At 38.9% G+C, this 19,304-nt stretch overlaps 2 protein-coding genes and 1 pseudogene across 2 annotated transcripts; all 3 read right to left on the bottom strand.

Annotated features, from left to right (window-relative positions):
* Window positions 1-5,681, bottom strand: LOC148743126 (microfibril-associated glycoprotein 4-like; annotated as a pseudogene).
* A 237-nt stretch (window positions 5,682-5,918) lies between these two features.
* Window positions 5,919-13,514, bottom strand: LOC148743125 (uncharacterized). Its single transcript, XM_088762915.1, has 5 exons — window positions 13,277-13,514; window positions 12,941-13,058; window positions 8,139-8,211; window positions 7,798-7,930; window positions 5,919-7,426 (listed from the first exon to the last, which is right to left on the bottom strand). Exons 1-5 carry the CDS (start codon window positions 13,469-13,471, stop codon window positions 6,893-6,895), a joined length of 1,053 nt encoding a protein of 350 aa, XP_088619041.1. The 5' UTR covers window positions 13,472-13,514; the 3' UTR covers window positions 5,919-6,892.
* Window positions 13,515-17,249: 3,735 nt separating this feature from the next.
* On the bottom strand, window positions 17,250-19,262 carry LOC111320918 (ryncolin-2-like). The gene is made up of 3 exons (XM_088762946.1): window positions 18,897-19,262; window positions 17,862-17,976; window positions 17,250-17,762 (listed from the first exon to the last, which is right to left on the bottom strand). The coding sequence occupies exons 1-3, from the start codon at window positions 19,218-19,220 to the stop codon at window positions 17,347-17,349; spliced, it is 855 nt and encodes a 284-aa protein (XP_088619072.1). The 5' UTR covers window positions 19,221-19,262; the 3' UTR covers window positions 17,250-17,346.
* Window positions 19,263-19,304: the final 42 nt, after the last annotated feature.

Here is a 19,304-nt window from a genome sequence, read left to right as displayed (position 1 = left end):
TTAGAATCGAGGTGGCCTTAATTTCATCTCAGCTTTTTTAAGTGAATAGTAATATCCCCTCCAGTGGAACTAGTTAACTCTATTCGCAAACGTAGAATGCTCACCACGAAGATAAAGACCATTGAGATTGCTTCCATGGCAGTCATTGTACCATCAGCCTCCTTTAAACGTCTGGGTACAGCTTTATTCATGCTTCTTGTTGTTTTTGTCTTTTGTGGAAAACTCCATGCCACTAAAAGTTAAAGATGAATAAAGAGAGGCTACGGTGACAACAAATGTTAACTTAAAACTGAAGAAAAGATTTTATAACTCTCAAAACTTAAATCGTGTTTTCCATTTCTCATCGAGTCACCAGTGGTGCCGTTATTGTACTTTCCCATCAAAAGCCGGTACATATCTGCCTCATCTGCCACCTTAAAAGTCTCGTACTCAGCAAATTTGATATTCCCTTCAAAATATTCAAGGTCAACTCTCAGCATGACGTCATCAGCGGCTGTTAAATGGTGAAGGTTATCGTTCCCAAGCCAGAACTCACCGCTCAAATTCCCAAAGCCGTTTTTGTAGGATTCCCATCCAAGATAGAAGTCAACAGAGCCATCCAAACGTCTCTTAAAAACGGTCCAGCCTCCACCTTCCATTTTCATATCACACAACACTTGGGTTGGATCATATACCCCACTGTTATTCTGGCCTTAGTAGTTCGGAGCAGCTGTTTAGCTCTAAAAAGAACACAAACAACCAAGCAAGAAACGAGAGATGTTCACCATGTTTACTCCATCATTTATAAACCAAGGTTTTAGCATTCGCTTGAATTGGTTATGGCATCCAGCAAGTAAAGAGAATTTTTACAAGGGAAGAAAATGGAAGTGAAGGAAGTTAGTCAGTCGGCTCACTGTATCCCGTTTATGATCTGTAGAGCTCTGAAAACATTATACCAAACCTAGTTAATGAGGGAAGAGATTAATTTACATTCCAACTGGAGAAAACACACTAAATATTCACCTTCACGCAGAAACCCATCGCCTTTAAATTCATCCTTGCACCAGCATCTGTGCGACCCTTCAGTATTGTCACATAAGGCGTTCACGTGATAGGCATGATTTCCCCCTGTGCACTCGTTCACATCTGAAGTATTAAGCTCCGTAAGTATCACTGATATCTTGAGACAATGAAACTTTTTAATCCTCTACAGTCTCCATCCAACCCATCTTTGACTGGGAGTGTTTTCCAATTTAATCTCAAAATCCTATAATATTCTGGGGAAATTTTTACTCATTATTTCCAAATTATACAATGAAGTAAAAAAGAGCATTCCTTCTGAAAAGCAAAAAGGGGAAAAGATATCAGGTTTCTGCCATGAACGTAGACCTATGCATTACACTCACCTGTTTCACACTTGTCTCCAGTAAATCCTGGTGGACGTACACAGAGATCATCGTCGTGTTAAAAATCCGAAAAGCATCGGGAGTTCACAGGGCACCGGGCGGTACCGCATGGATTCTTATGTAAGATCTAAAAGAAGATAATGTTTAGAGTATATAAAGAGACAACTAGTAGGCTATCTCATGGGATGCCCAAAAGACCAGTAGACATTCATTTTGAAAATGGTGATAAAATGTATTAGTATATACTAAAACAGTGGATAGCGTTGAAGGCGCGCTCTTATTGGCTAGTCAAACTCCGAATATCCTTTGCTATTTACCTCCGAGCAACTCGGGAATAATGGCTTCCCGGTTTGCATCCGTGACAAGCGAAGAAATCACTCAAATCAATTTTTGGTGCTATATATTATCTCACTGTTTTAGTATATACTAAAACAACTATTCACCTCAGTGTAGGTGGTTAGCGGTGGATATTTACCTCGCCGCTTTGCGGCTCGGTAGACATCCACCACTAACCACCTCCACTTCGGTGAATAGTTGTTAACTATCAATTGGTCAAAGATTCCAGTTAAGTGGCAAAATATCCCAATCTTAATGTATACACAACTCTTGGCAGGTTTAGAATATAAGCACTATCGTCAAAAAACATCCTTGCAGTTGATAAATACGATGTTATATTATTACAAAACGTCTAACCAATCGCAATTGGCTTCTAGGCGCTATTACATTATTATATTGGACTCTGCTCTAACTTATAATGAGCATGTCACCGAACTGGTTGTGTCGAAATGCACAGGATAAAATTGTAAGTATTTTAGTTTTCAGTAGGCTGGATTATTGCTCATTTGCACAGTTGCAGTTGCATTTGAAACACTTGCACTGGCTCCTAGTGCGTCAGATGCTAAGATTAAGAGAAGCTGTTATGGCCTTTAAGTGCCTCGAAGATCTAGCTCCATCGTAGGTGACCAACAGGTTTATCACAACATCGGACATCCACGGCCGCAACACTAGAGATAAGATTCTGTTGCAGATTTTGAAGTACTGGTCATCTGCAGATCAGCACAGTTTCCTGTATAGAGCAATTACACTCTAGAACAATCTTCCCTAGAATGTTAGATATACCTACTCTTTTCCAGAATATTTTTAAAGAGCTTTGATATAGTTTTTAAATATATTATTATATGCATTATAATATTACTATAGTGATCAAACTGGGAAGAGAATATAATAGAGTATTATCATATCACAACTCACTACAAGAGACACGCGAATACAAAAATAAGGGTAATTTTCTTGGAATAAAATCACGACGTAAGCTTTTTTAAGTAGTTGTCATAGCTGTCGCGAAAGTTTAATCAAACATTTCGTCTTTTAACCAAAAAGAAATTCATTTTTGTATTCAAAAAACAAATTTTCCCTATTTTTCTGTTTTGCTTTAAACACACTCTCTCCATGATACCTTTGTAGCTTGATAGAGGAAGTCCTGTCGTGTGGCCAAGTCATCTGGATCTTTGACACCATCAGAATCACTCAGCTCACAGACGTGATCACCAACCTCATTTGAGCCAAAGTTGTATGACTCGTGGCTTTAATAAAACATTGTAGTTTGGCGATGGCATCATGCATGCAGGTCAATAACGGTAATTTTGCAAGGAAAAGATACAAAGCGAAAAAACTTTGTCAATTGGATCGCTGTATCCCATACATGAACGATAGAGCTGAAAAATTTGAAACAGGTATCAAATCTCGATAATTAGAGCAGATATTACTATGTATTCGAACTTAAAGAAAACAAACTAAGAATTCACCTTCACATTGAAACCCGTCGCCTTTATATCCATCCTTGCACCAGCATCTATGCGACCCCTCAGTGTTGTTGCATAAGGCGTTCTTGTGACAGGTATGTTTTCCTTTTGCAAAGTATTAAGCTTTCTTTAGTACCACTGATCCCATGAGTCAATGAAACTTGTTAATCTTCTATTGTTTCCGTCCAATCCATCTTTGACTAGGAGTGTTTCCCCTTTTTTATTTCGAAGTCCTATAATATCCTGAACGAGTTTTTACTCACTATTTCCAAATTATAGAATTAAGTGAGAAAGATCATCCCTTTTGGAAGCCAAAAAGGGGAAAAGATGTCAGATTTCTGCCACGAATGCCCTATGCATTACACTTACCTGTTTCACACTTGTATCCAGTAAATCCTTATGGGCATACACAAAGGTAAATGTCGTGTTCAAAATCCGAAAATCATCGGGAATTCACAGGGCACTGGGCGGCACCGCATGGACTCTTATGTAAGATTGAAAAGAAGATAATGTTTAGAATATGTAAAGAGACAACTAGTAGGCTATTTCGAGGGATGCCCAAAAGACCAATAGACATGAATTTAAAAAAAAGGTAGTAAAGTTCACTATTAACTAGCCAAAGTTTTCAGTTAAGTAACGATATTTTCCAATGTTAATGTATACACAACTCTTGGCAGGTTTAAAATATCAGCAATATCTTCAAAAAAACACCATTGCATCCAATTGGCTTCTAAGCGCTTTTGCAGGATCATATTGGACTCTATCTTATAAAGAGCATGCCACTGAATTTTTGTCAAAATGCACTACCAGTCTAAGTCAGTTAAGTCGAGTGAAATACCTTCTTGATTAGCAGTCTTATAAAAGTTGTAAATGCTTTAGTTTTCAGTAGGCTGGACTGTTATTCCTCTGTATGGTGTAACACATCAAAGAAAATCGCTACAAATTTACAAAACGTGCAAAACTTTGCCGCATGTGTTATAACTAACATTACGAAATACGATCATATAACGCCAGCTTTAAAACAGTTGGTCTGCCTTCCAGTGCGTCAGATGCTGAGAGCAAGAGATGCTGCCATGGCTTCTAGTGTCTCAAAGGTCTAGTTCCGTCGTACAGGTTTATCATAAGATCTGACATCCACGGCCGCAACACTAAAAATAAGAATCTGTTGCAGATTCAGAAGCACTGCTTACCTGCAGGTCAGCGTAGTTTCTTTTATAGAGCTGTTGGAGTATGGAATAATCTACCCGAGAGCGTCAGAAGTATTGACTCTTTTCCAAGTTTTAAACTAGTTTTAAGGAGTATTAAGGAGTACCAATATAATTTTTAAATATAATGATTATGTGCATTATGATATTACTAGAGTTTTGTTCTTTTAAAATAATTTCTTAAATTGTAATTAAATTCTGGAAAGCCTCAACAGGATAACTTGATAAAGCATTATTACATTAAAACTCACTATATTTCCCGAATTTTGCAAACAAGAGAGAAATGAGCAAAGGCTAAATATAAAAATAAGCAAAAATTTTATTAAACTACATACACGACTTAAGTTTATACATGTAGTTTTCATAGCTGACAGTTAGAGTTTAGAATTTAACAATAGCTTGTCAGATATAGTTAGCACTCACATTTGTAAATAGGTACTGAAAAACCTTTTTTTTTGGGAGTATTTATCATTAAAGTTTAAGTTTAAGTTTAAGCTGTCGCAAAAGTTTAAGCAAACTTTCCGTCTTTCAAACGATAAGAATTTCAGTCTTATATTCAAAACCCAAGTCTTCTCTATGTTTGTTTATGTTTGTTTTCAACACACTCCCTCTCCATGATACCTTTGTTGCGCGGTAGACGAAGTCTTGCCGTGTGACCAAGTCACCTGGATCTCTGATACCATCAGAATCACTCAGCTCACACACGTGATCACCATTCTCGTTTGGACCAAAATTGTATGATTCACACTTGACTTCCGTAAGACATTGTATTTGAAAACTCTTTGCTGTCTCTGCCTTAGGTGCTGATCACGTGATTTCCGAGAGCCTTGTTTGCAACTGGCTCTTCAAACTCCGAAAAACTAGTTGATTAGAGATAGATTGAGTTAAAACATCAGATTAACAATTATGGATTGCTAACAATTGCGCAGAATATAGCCATATATGTGGTTTCTTCCAAGGCCTTCACTTGACAGAGAGCTCCATTGCGAGACAAAAAGGCTGAGAGCCCATGTTACAGTTTTTGACGCTGGTTCATTGACTTCATGAAGTACTCTAACGTCAAATACAATTCCCACTGATATCAAAAGATAGCTAACTGAGGTAAAGGCTTAGCTTTCAAGACGTCTACTCATTTCTTTTTTCATTCGGATAGAAGATGTTATCAGAGAAAAGGGTTTGATGTGAAAGTTATAACCTGTGGCGATAAAACTGTATATTCGGTTAAATGATTTGCAAATAGTTTTCATCTCTTATATGGAACTCGGAAACCAAAAGCTGTACCTATCCATCGATTAGACGTTATCGTGGAGCTATGTGGGTCTATAGAAATATGTAATTGCGAAGAAAAATAAAATCAGATATCTCCTACCTATATCTGACAGGCCATTCCACAAAAGCCTCTCCAAAACCACGAAAACAAACATTAAACCTAACTGAAAACGATTCATGGGATCCAGGAGCAATTGCAGATAGCTAAAGGATACCTTCCCTTTGAGGCTCTACAGGGAAAATGATGATTCTGTTATTGTCGCAAGATTTTATTATGATGCATAACCGACAACTCTTAACTGTGATATGACTCTCGTTTATATTACAAAGCATATGGAAACTGCTAAATATTCAATAACCTCGACACCTTAATGGGAGATTAGATAAGAGATAAGATAAGATAAGAGAGCCTTCCGTATAGCACAAACAAAAAAACGTTAGACATAGCCTGTGCTGCTACTCCCACAAATGGCATTACTTCTTCTGTAAAGTTTAAAATATTAGATAAAAATTTGGAAGCCGGTTACTTTGACCCAAGATTGCAGGTGTGATTGCCCTCGAAAAGTAATTGTTAAGCACAGTTCAAATGTTATACAAAATATTTAACTTTCCTTTGCAGGCTCATTGTATACCTAGTGATTTCGTCACTTACTTTTTTTGCACTGGTATCGACTTCTCCACAAAGGATTAAAACAACGATTAGAATTTGGAAAACGGCTCCAACCACTGAGGAATTTAATGAACCTTTTGGTTCAAGAAATGCAATCTGGAGCAATCTCGATGGCCTTTATTTCCGTGATAATCACTCCACTTTTACGAATCATGGAGTCAACTGCTTACACTTGAGAGGATATTGATACTCACTTAGACGAACTTAAATGAAATTAAAGCAATATTAAGGCGTATTAATTATTGTTCTGACCTTTTCTTTGGATTATATATTTCCTCGCGGGACCCTCTTCAATCAGTTTAGATTTCCAGTGAGGAGGTGATAGTTTCGATGAACAACATTTGCTCGAGGATGTATCTGACTAACTAGGGTGTGGACTTCTACCAGGGTATTTTCAACAATCATGCCCTCTGATATAATCAATCTATCTACCTCAGAAGTGCTCTTAAAATTTCTAAATATTACCAATGTTTCATGCATAAGGTAATGGAAAGAAGAAACAAAATTGCAGTTTTTTAGTTGATTATTAGCGTTTCTGCACTTAGTTAGCGAAGTACGAATTTATTTAACAAGGATGTAGCCGTTGGCTTTAATGTGCTTCGCTCCGTTGTCTGGTTTGAAAGCTCCTGTCTCATTTCCACATGAATTGGTACCATCCATTCCACCTCTAGTGCCACCCGAACCAAGTCCAATCCTTGAGTTACAGGAATTGCAATCTTCTTCGTTGTTACTGATAATTCCAATTCTAGTCAAAGCCGAGTCGTCTTTTGCGGTTGGATACTCCACATTGAAACCTTCCATGTTGCATTCCTGCTGAAGAGAGGATTCATCGATAAGCGATTTCCATTTATTTCGACCAAGAGTTGTCGGTTTGTGGATATTTTCTGCAATTAATGAATGCAATGAGGTTGCTTGCAAGTCGATAGTTAGCCATTTTGTTAGATCGCCGACCCTCATTCCTGGGCAAACTTGAGTGAAATTATTACTCCAGTAGCTCGGCATCTTTGTTTCCTCAAGGTCAAATCCAGTTGTGCCCGAAACTTCGCTAAATGTGTTCTTGTCGCTCCAGTAGTTTGAACGGTACGAGAAGGTATCCTTTCGAAGAAAGACAAGATTGTGTATAAACCTTATTACTCGATAATGCAAAGGAAAAACAAATACATTTCTTCATTTAGAGACCAATTTTTTTTTCTTTTCATTTGCTTGTTTGTTCATTTCTTCATAAATAAGAACTTTAGGATCTTTGATGAAATGATGCATGTCGTTGGATTGGTATTACGATTTGGCGGATGGAAACAATATCGGTGGGCGACTAAATTAATGTGGACAAACGATTTTCTGTGTAAGATGAAATCGTCAAAATGTTTCACAGTGACTAAAACTCGAAAGATATCAACATTTTCAATCATTTGTCACAACGGATAAAATGGGAAGTCAACGAAAGGGAAACTGTCTCTTGTACCAACCTTGTTGCCATCAATCTTCATGACTAGCGTCCAACCTCCTCTCCCACATTCAGGAATGACATCCATATGACAATATGTGTGAGCTACCCCTTCCTGCTCCGTTTTGAGATAGTAAGCACCACTTCTAGAATCACTGAGATAAGACATACTCATGCCTAAAATTGTATTTGGAGGATGAAATGGATATTACCTCACTTTGGACAACTATCATGAATGGTCGTAGCTACAGTTCTACTCTTTTGTTTCTAGTTGTCGTGTTGGACAATTACTTCTAGTTCTTCCAGCCCTTTCAATCGTTTTTCAATCATTCCCTTACTCCCCGCAAATGTGAATAAACTTACGGTCTGTTTGTTAAGACATCTTCACAGGAAATGGCTGGATTCTCTACTTCATAACCTTTAGGTGCTGCCACAGCTTAGGAAAAACATTTAAGAGAGAGAGATATTAATCTCGTTACCCTTAATATGACCTCCCAAACCTTCCCTTGTTTGATTTTCTCTTTACAGTGTCTAACACAGACACTTTTACGCTATAGAATATCCTTAAATCCTCAAATGCTTAAAGATAACATGCACCCTCGGCTATTGTACGTATCAGTCCAAAGGTGTAAACTCGAACCAATCTTTGTAATGACAAATCTCATTGAAAAAAAGAAGAGGAGTTTCTACTGATACACCCTCTTCTTATAACTGCACGAGTAGTATGTAGTATCTCTTCTTATTCTTGCTGCGATGAAAGGTGTTGTTATATTGATGGAGAAGTTTGGGCAGGGCATCGGTATATTTCAACGTATTGGCGGCAGTGAAATAGCGATACAGTTTAGATTTTAGGGTGCGAATGAATTGTTCGACGATACTCGCTTTAGCATCTCCGTGCGTGGAAAAATGGTGAATGTCTTGTGCGGTGAGCCAAGCTTGAAAGGTCTAATTGTAAAATTCTTTCCCGGCATCTGTTTGTAATTTCTGGGGTTTCCTGCCTTTTTTTACGATTGTGGTAAACGCGTCCGTCACCTCTTTCCCCGTTTTCTTTTTAAGGGGCACAGCCCACGCATATTTGGAAAAGGCATCTACCACGATTAAAATGTAGCGGTTGCCTTTACTTTCTTTTGCAATCGTCCGTACTTCGATCAAATCGGCGACCCATTGTTCATCAATGTCAAAGACTACCACGGGTGCAAACTCTCCCCGGCGACGCCGCGGTTTGTGAAGGGTGTAGGCCAAATTTCTTTCCAATTCTTTTTTGGCTTGAGATAGGGAAATTTTTTGGGCTTTGGCATACGGTTGAATACCTTCTAGACTCCCAATATGTCCAGGTGATTCGTATTCAACGCATTCAGTTTTTGTCTTGAACACTGCATTCCGTAATAGACTTTGAGAAGTATTAACGTCATTCACACTTTGGCGCAGTAGTAAGTCGTCCAATACTTACAAAGGTACTGCGAGTACAGTTCACGATAGACTCTATATGCATATTTACCCCGATACCATCTCATGAATAACATCAAGTGAGACAGTCTTTGCGACAGGGAAAAGGTGGTGTCACTACGTAATTGAACAAGGTAAGTTCGCATCCATGAGGAACCCACCCATACGATATCCGACTTTGTTTGGTCGTGTATACGATATTTTTTATTCTCCGACAAAAGAAGGAGAGTAGAGAGTAATGAACGTAAAGTAGTTTCGACCACAGAGTCATGTTAAACACTGATGAGATTTATCGACGCCTTTTCATATAATGATTCACATTATCGACGATTCCTTTCAAAGCTTGTCTTCCTAATAGGGTACCGAGTTTTCCGAATCCCAGCGTGGGACCCGATAAAAACATAGTGGCTGTATATGCTATCTTATCGGTGAGAGAAAGGCCTTTTCTAAGCCATTGATTGACTTTTCTGATAGAAGCACCCCCTCGTTGTTTTTTCTTTGATTTCCTTTCTCTTCTTCTTCTGCGTTTCCCCATGATTCGAATAAAATGACAGACAACTCTTTACAACACTCATTTTATTTATACATCCATTCAGATACTTCTAAAATATCACTACTTATCTAAGATGTCTTCGCACAAGTCTGGATCGCGTTTAATACATCGTAATTCGTCTTCGGTGACATTTAACCTACTGGATACTTTCTTAAACTTGGAAAATCCAATCAACTGTGCTATTTCAAAGATGTCTTCCTTAGTAAGTTCTTCCAGCTTAGTCGCGTTACCCATGGCATAGGCTATTTCTAGTCCCTCTTGAGGATCTATAAAAAATAATCAATCAAACTGCTACACACGTGTTGACAAAAAAAAAAAATTCAAGTCGTCTCGTAACATATGTCCTACTTGCACTGTTACGGTGATCAAATCTTGGACCTCAGTGGTGTCCTGAGTCACAGAGTCTTCAGAAAGAAATACAATCAACGGGTGAGAATCGCCATGTTTCTTTCTTTGGGGAGGAATCGCCACCACTGAAATAATTTACAATAATTTCTATGACATCGTAGATACAATTGATTGAAATTTTTTTCAGACTTGGACATGCCCAATGTAGGAGTCTCGCTGCACTCCCACTTCATAACAGCAATCTTGTCGATGGTAAACCACTCGTGACCCTGCCTGCGGCATTGGTCGTAGTAGGTACTGAAATCCTTCAGATCCCTAAAGACTGGACAATTGTCGATGGGATAGGTGAGGTAGACGTTTTGTATCCATTCTTTCTGGGAATGTACTTCATCCATTCCCACGTTATGAATGGGACAGGGGTAGCAGACTCCTACATCGGCCAGTAATTCCTCCAAAGTACCATATTGAAAATTACCTGCTTCGGATATCTCGTCTTCCTTCATGACTTCCTCTTTCCTCTGTACTTGGGGAGGTACTTGCGGCTGTACCTGGGGGCACTCTTGCACGTACTCGGGTTTAATCGAGTCCACCAAATTAGCGAGCTGTCTCAACGGTTCTTCTGATTTCAATTCAGGGTTTGGGGAGCCCGAAGGATGCAATATTATAATAGGGGTCTGCATGACTGGCACTGAGGAATTCAAATCCAAGGAAAGATTTTTGACATTTTTGTTCTTTGCCCAGTTTTTCTTGGGCTCTTCATTCTTAGAATGCACTCCGTCTATCATGACGGGACCGGGATGATTCTTACTCCGTTCTTTCTTGAATTCCGGTAGTCCTTCTTTCTTGACTTCTAGTAAAACTTCTTTTTTGCCGTAGGGATGATTTCTCTTGCCTTTGACTCCCTTGGTAGGTTTCTTCATTGGTGTCTCCATCTTGCACATCTGAACTGCTGCTTCTAGACTGTGTGAAGTGTTGGAGTCGCTCTAGCTCTGTACACTCGAGAACAATACCTCACTACTTTGATTGACAACCATTGTTTTACAAGAGACGCGACGCTAACTAAAAGAGACGCGACGCTATCTAAAAGGGACGCAACGCTATCTAAAAGGGACGCGACGCAGTCTAAAAGAGACGCGACGCTATCTATTGTGTGATTTTCCTATATATCGACTGGTACTGGAATGACACATGTCTCATTCACCATGAACCCTACTTTGGAAACGAACCATAAACTTGGCGTGTTAGCGATGGATGAGTTGCCAGATGTCATGGAGTTTCACTCTGACGATGATTCCTTGAGAAGAGTGATTCGAGATGCCGAGCAGTACTTAATCGACTTTGCACCCGACGAAAACGATTACGATAGAAGAACCTGGGAATTACGCAGTAAGGTGATGCAGGCCTTCTTGGACTTTGTGCGATACCATCACGAGAATGACATATCCTCTTGTAAGAAACGTCTGTTATTCACGGATCAAGAAACCACGCCTACGCGTAATTGACAACTGGTTTTTATAAAACACTACTGCTACCTACTCTTTTAGGCATCTTTCTAGACACTTTAGGCATCTGTCTAGACGCCTTTAGGCATCCTTCTAGACGAAGTCCTGTCTTGTGTAGATGAACAAGCCAAGATAGATGATCTTGAAAAAATCAAATCCCGCATTCATCATTCCATGCTGTGTGATTCCTACGGTATCGGTGAAGACGAGAAACATTTCAGTAAAGTCTACAACGATATGATGACAGCTTTCCTGGAATTTGTTCGTTATTGTGAAGATAAAGCTCTCCCTAGAAATTCGTCTGACTGCAGTACTTCTGACGACGGTCAAGACCGGTGATTGACAAGCTACCTCTCTATTAAAAGACTTCCCTCACAGAACCACCTATCATTTCAGAACAGACAGAGCTTACTTCAACGTGTTCGAACATTTGGAAGACAACCTTAAATGGTCTGGAGATACTTAAGATGACTTACTACGCATCGTAGAGAAAAATGCAGACTATGATGACTACTGTCGAATGCAGAGGCATGTCAATAGCTACATACAAGCCTATGAACCTACACAAGTAGTAAACGACGATGATAAATTGTTTAAACTGTAGGCAGATGTCATGAAAGCTTTCCTCACTTACACGCAACATTGTGAACAGCTATACACACATCGTTTGGCAGTCGAACAAAGCAGCGACGAAGATGAAGTGTTTGTGACACCCGAGAAGAAAGAGGACATTAAGGAACAGGAAACCACTGATCCTTTTCCAGAACATTTAATAGCCATTATGAACTCTTAAACGCACATTGTATGTGGACACGTGACGTGACAATAAAATTTGTTATATGCAAAAACAATCTTGTACTTTATCCCTTCGCTATCTTGGATTTCTTTCTTCCCTCTGTACTTTTTTGTACGGTTATTTTTAAAAATGTGGTGCAGAAAACCCCTACGCACGAACCTACGCGATATCTAACCCTAGCCCCCAACAACCCTAAACCCCAAGCCCTACCTCTACAACCTATCCCTAAACCCCTCATGCATCTACGCGGATTTAATTATACCCTAAAAAACCCCTCGTGCACTTACGCGGTATGAATATTTAATTAGACCTCACTCGGCCGAATCACTTGAACCCAGACCTCGCGGTTGTTTCCATAAAGGCGCCACAAACTACTTGCACGCAAGTCAACTACAAGGGTTTTTGGCTGAAACATTCTCTGCCACACCACACGGAAAAAAATCCACGCTAAAGCAAAATGAAAAGGGTTCAGCAATTACAATCAACTTTTCCTTTCAAGTCTTATTCATATTGGTAATACCTATCTCACATGTTTTTCCTGTAAATCCACGTGGATAAACACACCGGAAACTGTTGTCGACAGCAAAGTTTGGTATGCAGGTTGATCCTTCTGCACAAGGAGTACGACTGCATGGATTCTGTAATTGTTAAGAAGAAAGCTTTGATTAAAATCTATCAACAGTGATATCAGTTTCATTCTGGCAAACTCTGACGGCATTAAGCAAAATAATGTTTCAAGAGACTGTAAGAACACAGATAGAATATGTATCTGTACCATTATTAATGGAAGAATGAAAGATAGATAACAAACAAGTTCTTTAAAGATTGAAGAATATTTGAAACTGCAGTTCTTCACCTCCGTTGCATAATAAATAAAACTTTCTGCCGCAATGAGACTCTGTGGATTTTGTTTTTCGTCTGTATCGCTCAATTCACATTTCCACGTACCACTAGCACCGTTTGGGCTGACGTTGATTGATTGGCAGACTTCATCCAAAAAAAAGTGAATCTTACAAATCTCTTGGTCGGGCGCATAGAGGGTCTTGACCATATGTCCTCGCAAAGCCCTCCCTTTAATAACGGTTGAAAATTCTTTGATCACGCAACCCTCTGGAAAAAAAAAGGACTAAATATTCAATTTCTCCAACATCACTTCTAACTGTATTTTTGCTAATATCCTATTCTTCAATTTTGGTTTATTTCCAAACTCTCTCCGGTCAGTTCTACAAATTTCGGGAATGGCGGCTTCTACTTTTCTTTCTATTTTTACCAACGCGTAAGTTGAACAGAGACATTATTGGCAAGAACTGAAATCGAATCGTAGGGTATCATAAGATAGCTAGTGAATATCAGCCTATTCAATTTCAAGTAGAAATGAAGCCCTATGTTTATAAACCATCTTCAAGATATAGCGGCTTATTTCCAAGAATTAAAGTGTCTATACGGCCAACAGGGTTTTTACAGTTTTGGTATGTATTTAACTCGTAAAAAGGCGCAACTGTGAGAAATCTAGCAGTACGTATTGCGGAGCATTCAAATCCTACTCACACCTCTGAACCCGCAAAACACTTGCGGGAAAATCCATCACATTCTTTCACTTGGCGTGTTCCCTCCTCAGCAGAAACATTACACAAGCGTAGGATCTTCGAGGGGCTAATGATCCAACAATTCCGCCCCAGTTTAAACAAACAGGTCATTTCTTATGTCTCCAAACTTTTCCCGTCGGGAATCACATAAGATATATATGTATGTACAGACGGTCAACACTTTCAACCCTGATGATGACAAACAGCCGAAAACGTTTGGTTTTAACATTTTAATAATTTTTCTTAATCTTTTTAGCCTTGTATATATAATATCTTTTTTTAAGCGAACATTATGGACATAAAAAGTTATTCTTAAATAAAAATTGAATTCTGACGAATCTTCGCCGGGAAACTTCTCGCTTTGGCCACACCCATTGAAGGTGACCGTAAGTCGGGGCAAAAAAGAGATTGGGTTCAGAATGGGTCGTGACGTCAAGTCAGGAACGCGCCAAATCCCGCCAGTGGTTCATTTCACTGTTTTTTTTTAGTAAGGTAAAGAGTTTTCGGCGACATAAACTTGCCCGATAGATGTGTTGTAAAAGTACTGCGGTTGTCAAGCAAAGTAACAACACGACGCTCGAGACACTCCTGGAGTGACGTCGCTCATCACCAATCTTCCCTTACGCGCTCAACTTCATTGGGCGTGGCCGAAGCGGGAACTTTAAAGCCCGATTTTAGGGTGAAAAGGCGTCAGAATCAAAATTTTTTTTTAGAATACTTTTTTACAGGTTAAAGAGATACCAAAACAATGAAAACCCTGTTGGCCGTATAGACACTTTAAGTTTGTATTTCGTTTAGCATTTACACTAACAACGCACTATACCCTCTTAGATCGTTGAAGTATGACTAATCAGCAGCGGCGTTGTTTAACCTCGTATCACCATCAATCAATAAATATAGATGAAACTTCCTTATTCATTGGCCGTTTTTCACTTTGACAAGTAACATTTCTCCCTCTTTTTGCATGTACTTTGCGAAGGAAAAGGTGTTATTCTATTTATACTGTGTAAAATTTGCACAGGGTGACTTAGCCTTTTCATTCATGTTTAAGTCACCGTATTATGCGGAATGCTTGGAATATGAGAACAATGCAACTGTTCGTTGCACCATCAGCGGTCAATTATCGCTGAATGTTTTGAGAGAAGATGTCAGCATCTATTAAACAAATTTGAAATATTGTGGCAAGTCGCTCAAAATTCGTTTTCTCTCCTACTTTCATAGGTTGTAGCCCAATATGTCCTAATGATTGTGGTGTAGCTTTTTGTGAAAAAATATTTTAGTTTTCGAGAAACGATTTTTTTCGTTCGACAGCTTTAATATGCAAATTTTCATCGTGAATATTACCCGAGTTGTGTGACCTCATGTAACTAATACACTCCACCTCCGGTATTTCTGCCAAAATAATCCTTTGTTTTATCATCTAAACTTAATCCCCTGTCATTATTGAAGGTGGCAAAAAAAAAAATTATTTTTTTTTGGTGAATATTTTTGTCCGACATAATTTTTCTATGTCGAAAAGTAGCATCCAGACAAAGACAGTTTCGACAATGACCGATATGACAGAATCTACTGAGCTTCTAGCTCTTAAGAGACAAAAGGATGGCTATGAAGTTACTGTAAAGATTTTCTTGTGTATTTGCGTTGTTCTATCTTGAGACGAACTTAAAGTCGGGCAAAATTAACTTGCTGGCGACCATGAAATATACATGGTGTGCCTACTTGTCGCCTCCGTTTACTGGCATAAATCACCACAATTTCTAAATAAATTTAATATAACATTCTTACCTTATTTAATTATGATTTTAGTGGCTGTTTCGATTATCATATTACGTTTGGGTTTTACTTTTTTCTAGCAGAAGCCCTGGTTTTGCATTGTGTTCTCCCCTCATATTATAAGCTTGTCACGCAATAATTGGTACCGACACAAATGAATATTTACCCTGTCTAAAGCATTTTGTTTATGTTGAATGGAAAATATTAGAATGTGTGCTTTTTGTGGTCACTAACCGTTGTTTCAGTGACAGCGAAGCAGTTAAAGCGGGTTGTTGCTTCAACGCTATCGAAATTTATAGTATACAGACAGGAGAGCAAAGCGAGAGGCTCTGGGAATAAAAATGTTACATGGATTGAGTTTTGTTCAAGAACGAGTTCATCCCGGTTGCCACATGATACTAGGGTAAAAATTTATTCGAAACGAGTAATTTTTTAACAAGTTTATTGGGGTTTTCATTTCAGAACGACACATTCATTCTGAGCGACCTTTTGTACCTGAATGATGTGAACGCTATACGACACTCATATCTGCAGAGAAATAGACAGAAAAGGACATAGATACTTGTTTTTACAGGCTAAGTTATCTCGCATGTAAACGCAGTACCTTAACTACTTTGCACTATCTGTTAATATTCTTTGCATTGTAATACCATCGAAACAATTATGTACAAATAAAACAAGACTCAGGATTTACAGGGAAAGTTCTCCACCAAAGATTCAATTAGCATAATATTTAGTCTCTTGCGCTTTACTTTAATAATGGAGATGTCAAGCTGAAGGGATGAACAGATATCTTGAAGGAAAAGGATGGAGAGTTTGTCCAATTTCTTGTTGGAGGCATAATCACAGAGGTTGTGATTGCCGTGCATGATTGGATGACAGATGGATATGGAATCCATGACGTCCTTCTGAAGATCTTGCAAGACCTTTTCTTTTTCCACAGCCCATTGGTCTTTCTGGGTTTCAGTTTCGACATTTTGAGTGTCTTTTTCTCTGCTGTCGTCCGCGAAGAAAAACTTGCTATTTGCTGAGATGTCAGGTATTCGTCTACTTTAAAAATTGGTTCGCCACCTGGGAGTCTTTCCTTTTCACGAAAATCGTCTTCTCATTCGTTCTTGATGTAGTTCATAATCCTGTTTAAAAGTAAAGGTACACAGACATTTAAGATTTTGAAATAATTTTTCATCAAGATAAAAACGCCAAAATTTAAAAAAACATTGTGAACTCACCTTTGGGCTAGTACGAGTTTCGAAGCTGTCAATCAAGCACATATATCCATCTTTGACAGTTCCTTTACGATACGAAAGCCCCTCTTTGGCCCTTTTTTCCGTAAAATCACGTAAAAATTACCGCCTGTCATTTTCACTTTCTCTTCGGCTGACAAAAACGCTGATTTTGGAAATAGTTTAACATTTTCGACGTCCATGCCTATAACTGACCTCGCAGGTCTTGGAAACTTCAGAAAAGCTTGACCCGATAGTCTTGCTTTCGCGTACGCTTATATAAGGAACCGCTGTCCAACTAAACCACGCACGCACAACGCTATTTGTCCACATTAATGCCTTTCTTACTTATGGAATCTCAAAGAGTCACCAACTGTGCCACTGTATCCTGCAATCAAAAGCCGGTACTTCTCAGCCTTGTCTGCTACCTTCAAAGTCGTGTACTCAGCGTAGGTGACGTTGCCATCAAAGTCGTCCAGGTCAACTCTCAACATGACGTCATCAGCGGCTGTGAAACGGTGAATGTTGTCATTTCCAAGCCAGAACTCGCCATTCAGATTTCCAAAGCCTTTTTTGTAGGACTCCCATCCAAGATAAAAGTCAACAGAGCCGTCCAAGCGCCTTTGCAAAACGGTCCAACCTCCACCGTCCGTTTTCATATCGCACAACACTTGTATTGCTTTGCCGCCATCTGGATTGACGGTAAACACCCCACTCGAATTGAGACCATCTTGGAATAGCTGAGAGCAGCTTCTCGCTTCTGTTGGCAAGAAAACGAAGAGAATTTAGAAATTGATTTTATAGATAATTAAACAATAACTGATGTCGAAACAACAAAATATCTAACTCCTCAGCTTACTGCAGGGTTTTCCCGTATAGTCATCGTCACATTTGCATCGTACGCTGCCATCTTTATAGTTGGGAATGCAGATTCCTTTTTTGCCGCATTGAAAACTGTCTTCCTCACAAGCACTCTTTGAAGAAAAAAATCTTGGATTAACTATTTTTATTCCCTAAATATGAATTATAATAGTTCGAATTAGAGGCTTTTAAAGGACAAGTACGGATTCTTTTGAGTGCTTCTCAAACTTTCTTCAACTGATTTTAAAAAGAGATGAAAGGAATCGACATTTTTTTCGTCGATGAAACGTTCCAAAAGGTTGAAGCCGGGTAAAAGCGCGAAAACGCTCTCGAGCAAGATTGATGTCAACACCAAAATCAATATCAGTTCCAAAGGCCTTTTGAAGAGCGTTTTTTCCGGTTATTGTCTGGGATCTTGATTTTCATAGTTAGTTTGCATCGCTGCGGTGTCTTGCACCGCACAACAGTAGGGAATATCTGTCACATTTCGCAAAACATTGAGAAATAAAATCTTCATCTAATGGTAAACGAGGGCAGTAACCTTTGGTAGAATCGAAGAGAAAGCCCTGTCCACACTAACTGACGGCGGACTTTTCCTTTTCTCTAACTTTTTTTTCCCATTTTTCATTTCATTTCCTGTTCCCAATGAATTTTTGGACTTTGCTTTTATTAATGTAAATTCATGTTCCCTGCTGTGGTCGCGAAATGATCTTTCTTGCGAGTTTCAATGAACATAGCCTAAATGAGGCGTGGAAACTGTAAACAGGACCAAAATGATACAAATATTAAATATTAATAACTCGGAAAGCTCTAAAAATTGTACTGTTTGGCTTTGTTTACAGAAGGAAGAATTTTTAATCTATAATCTTTTTACCGATAAGTTCAAGGAAAGTGAGTGGTACAACTTGAAAAATTGTTGAGGCATAATATCAAATCAGAGAAGATTTTTTATGGGAAATAAATGCCTGTCTGAAAACTTCTCTTTTTCTTTTCTCACTTGTATTTTCCTCCATTATGCCCAATTTTGCAATACCTGTATTCCCCTGTAGGAAAATTCGTCCTCTTGAATAAAATTTTCTAACGCAGCAAATCGATCAGAGTCGCTTAGCTGACATTTAAATATCTTCCCATCTTCCGCCGGTCCAAAGTTGTAAGACAGACAACGGCTTTCGTCCACACATTGCCACTGGCATGTGTCTTCTGAATCCACTTTTGTCTCTTCGATAACCCGCCCAATAAGCTTACGTACTCTGATCTCTGCCACAAAGTTTACAGCATGCAAATCTTTTGTACTCATCCGACCAAGTCCTGATACCATAGCTGTTGGCAAAGAGACTGAGAACCAGAACAAGAACATATTTTGTGTCCCGTTAGTTCGATCTTAACACAAAGTTCGACTTATGCGTTATGAATCCCTTATTCTAATTCCGGGCGGACCCAC

Source organism: Stylophora pistillata, chromosome 1 (genome assembly GCF_964205215.1).
Source record: "Stylophora pistillata chromosome 1, jaStyPist1.2, whole genome shotgun sequence".
Taxonomy (NCBI): domain Eukaryota; kingdom Metazoa; phylum Cnidaria; class Anthozoa; order Scleractinia; family Pocilloporidae; genus Stylophora; species Stylophora pistillata.
Note: the sequence above shows the minus strand (reverse complement) of the source record. Positions and strands in the feature narration are given on the sequence as shown.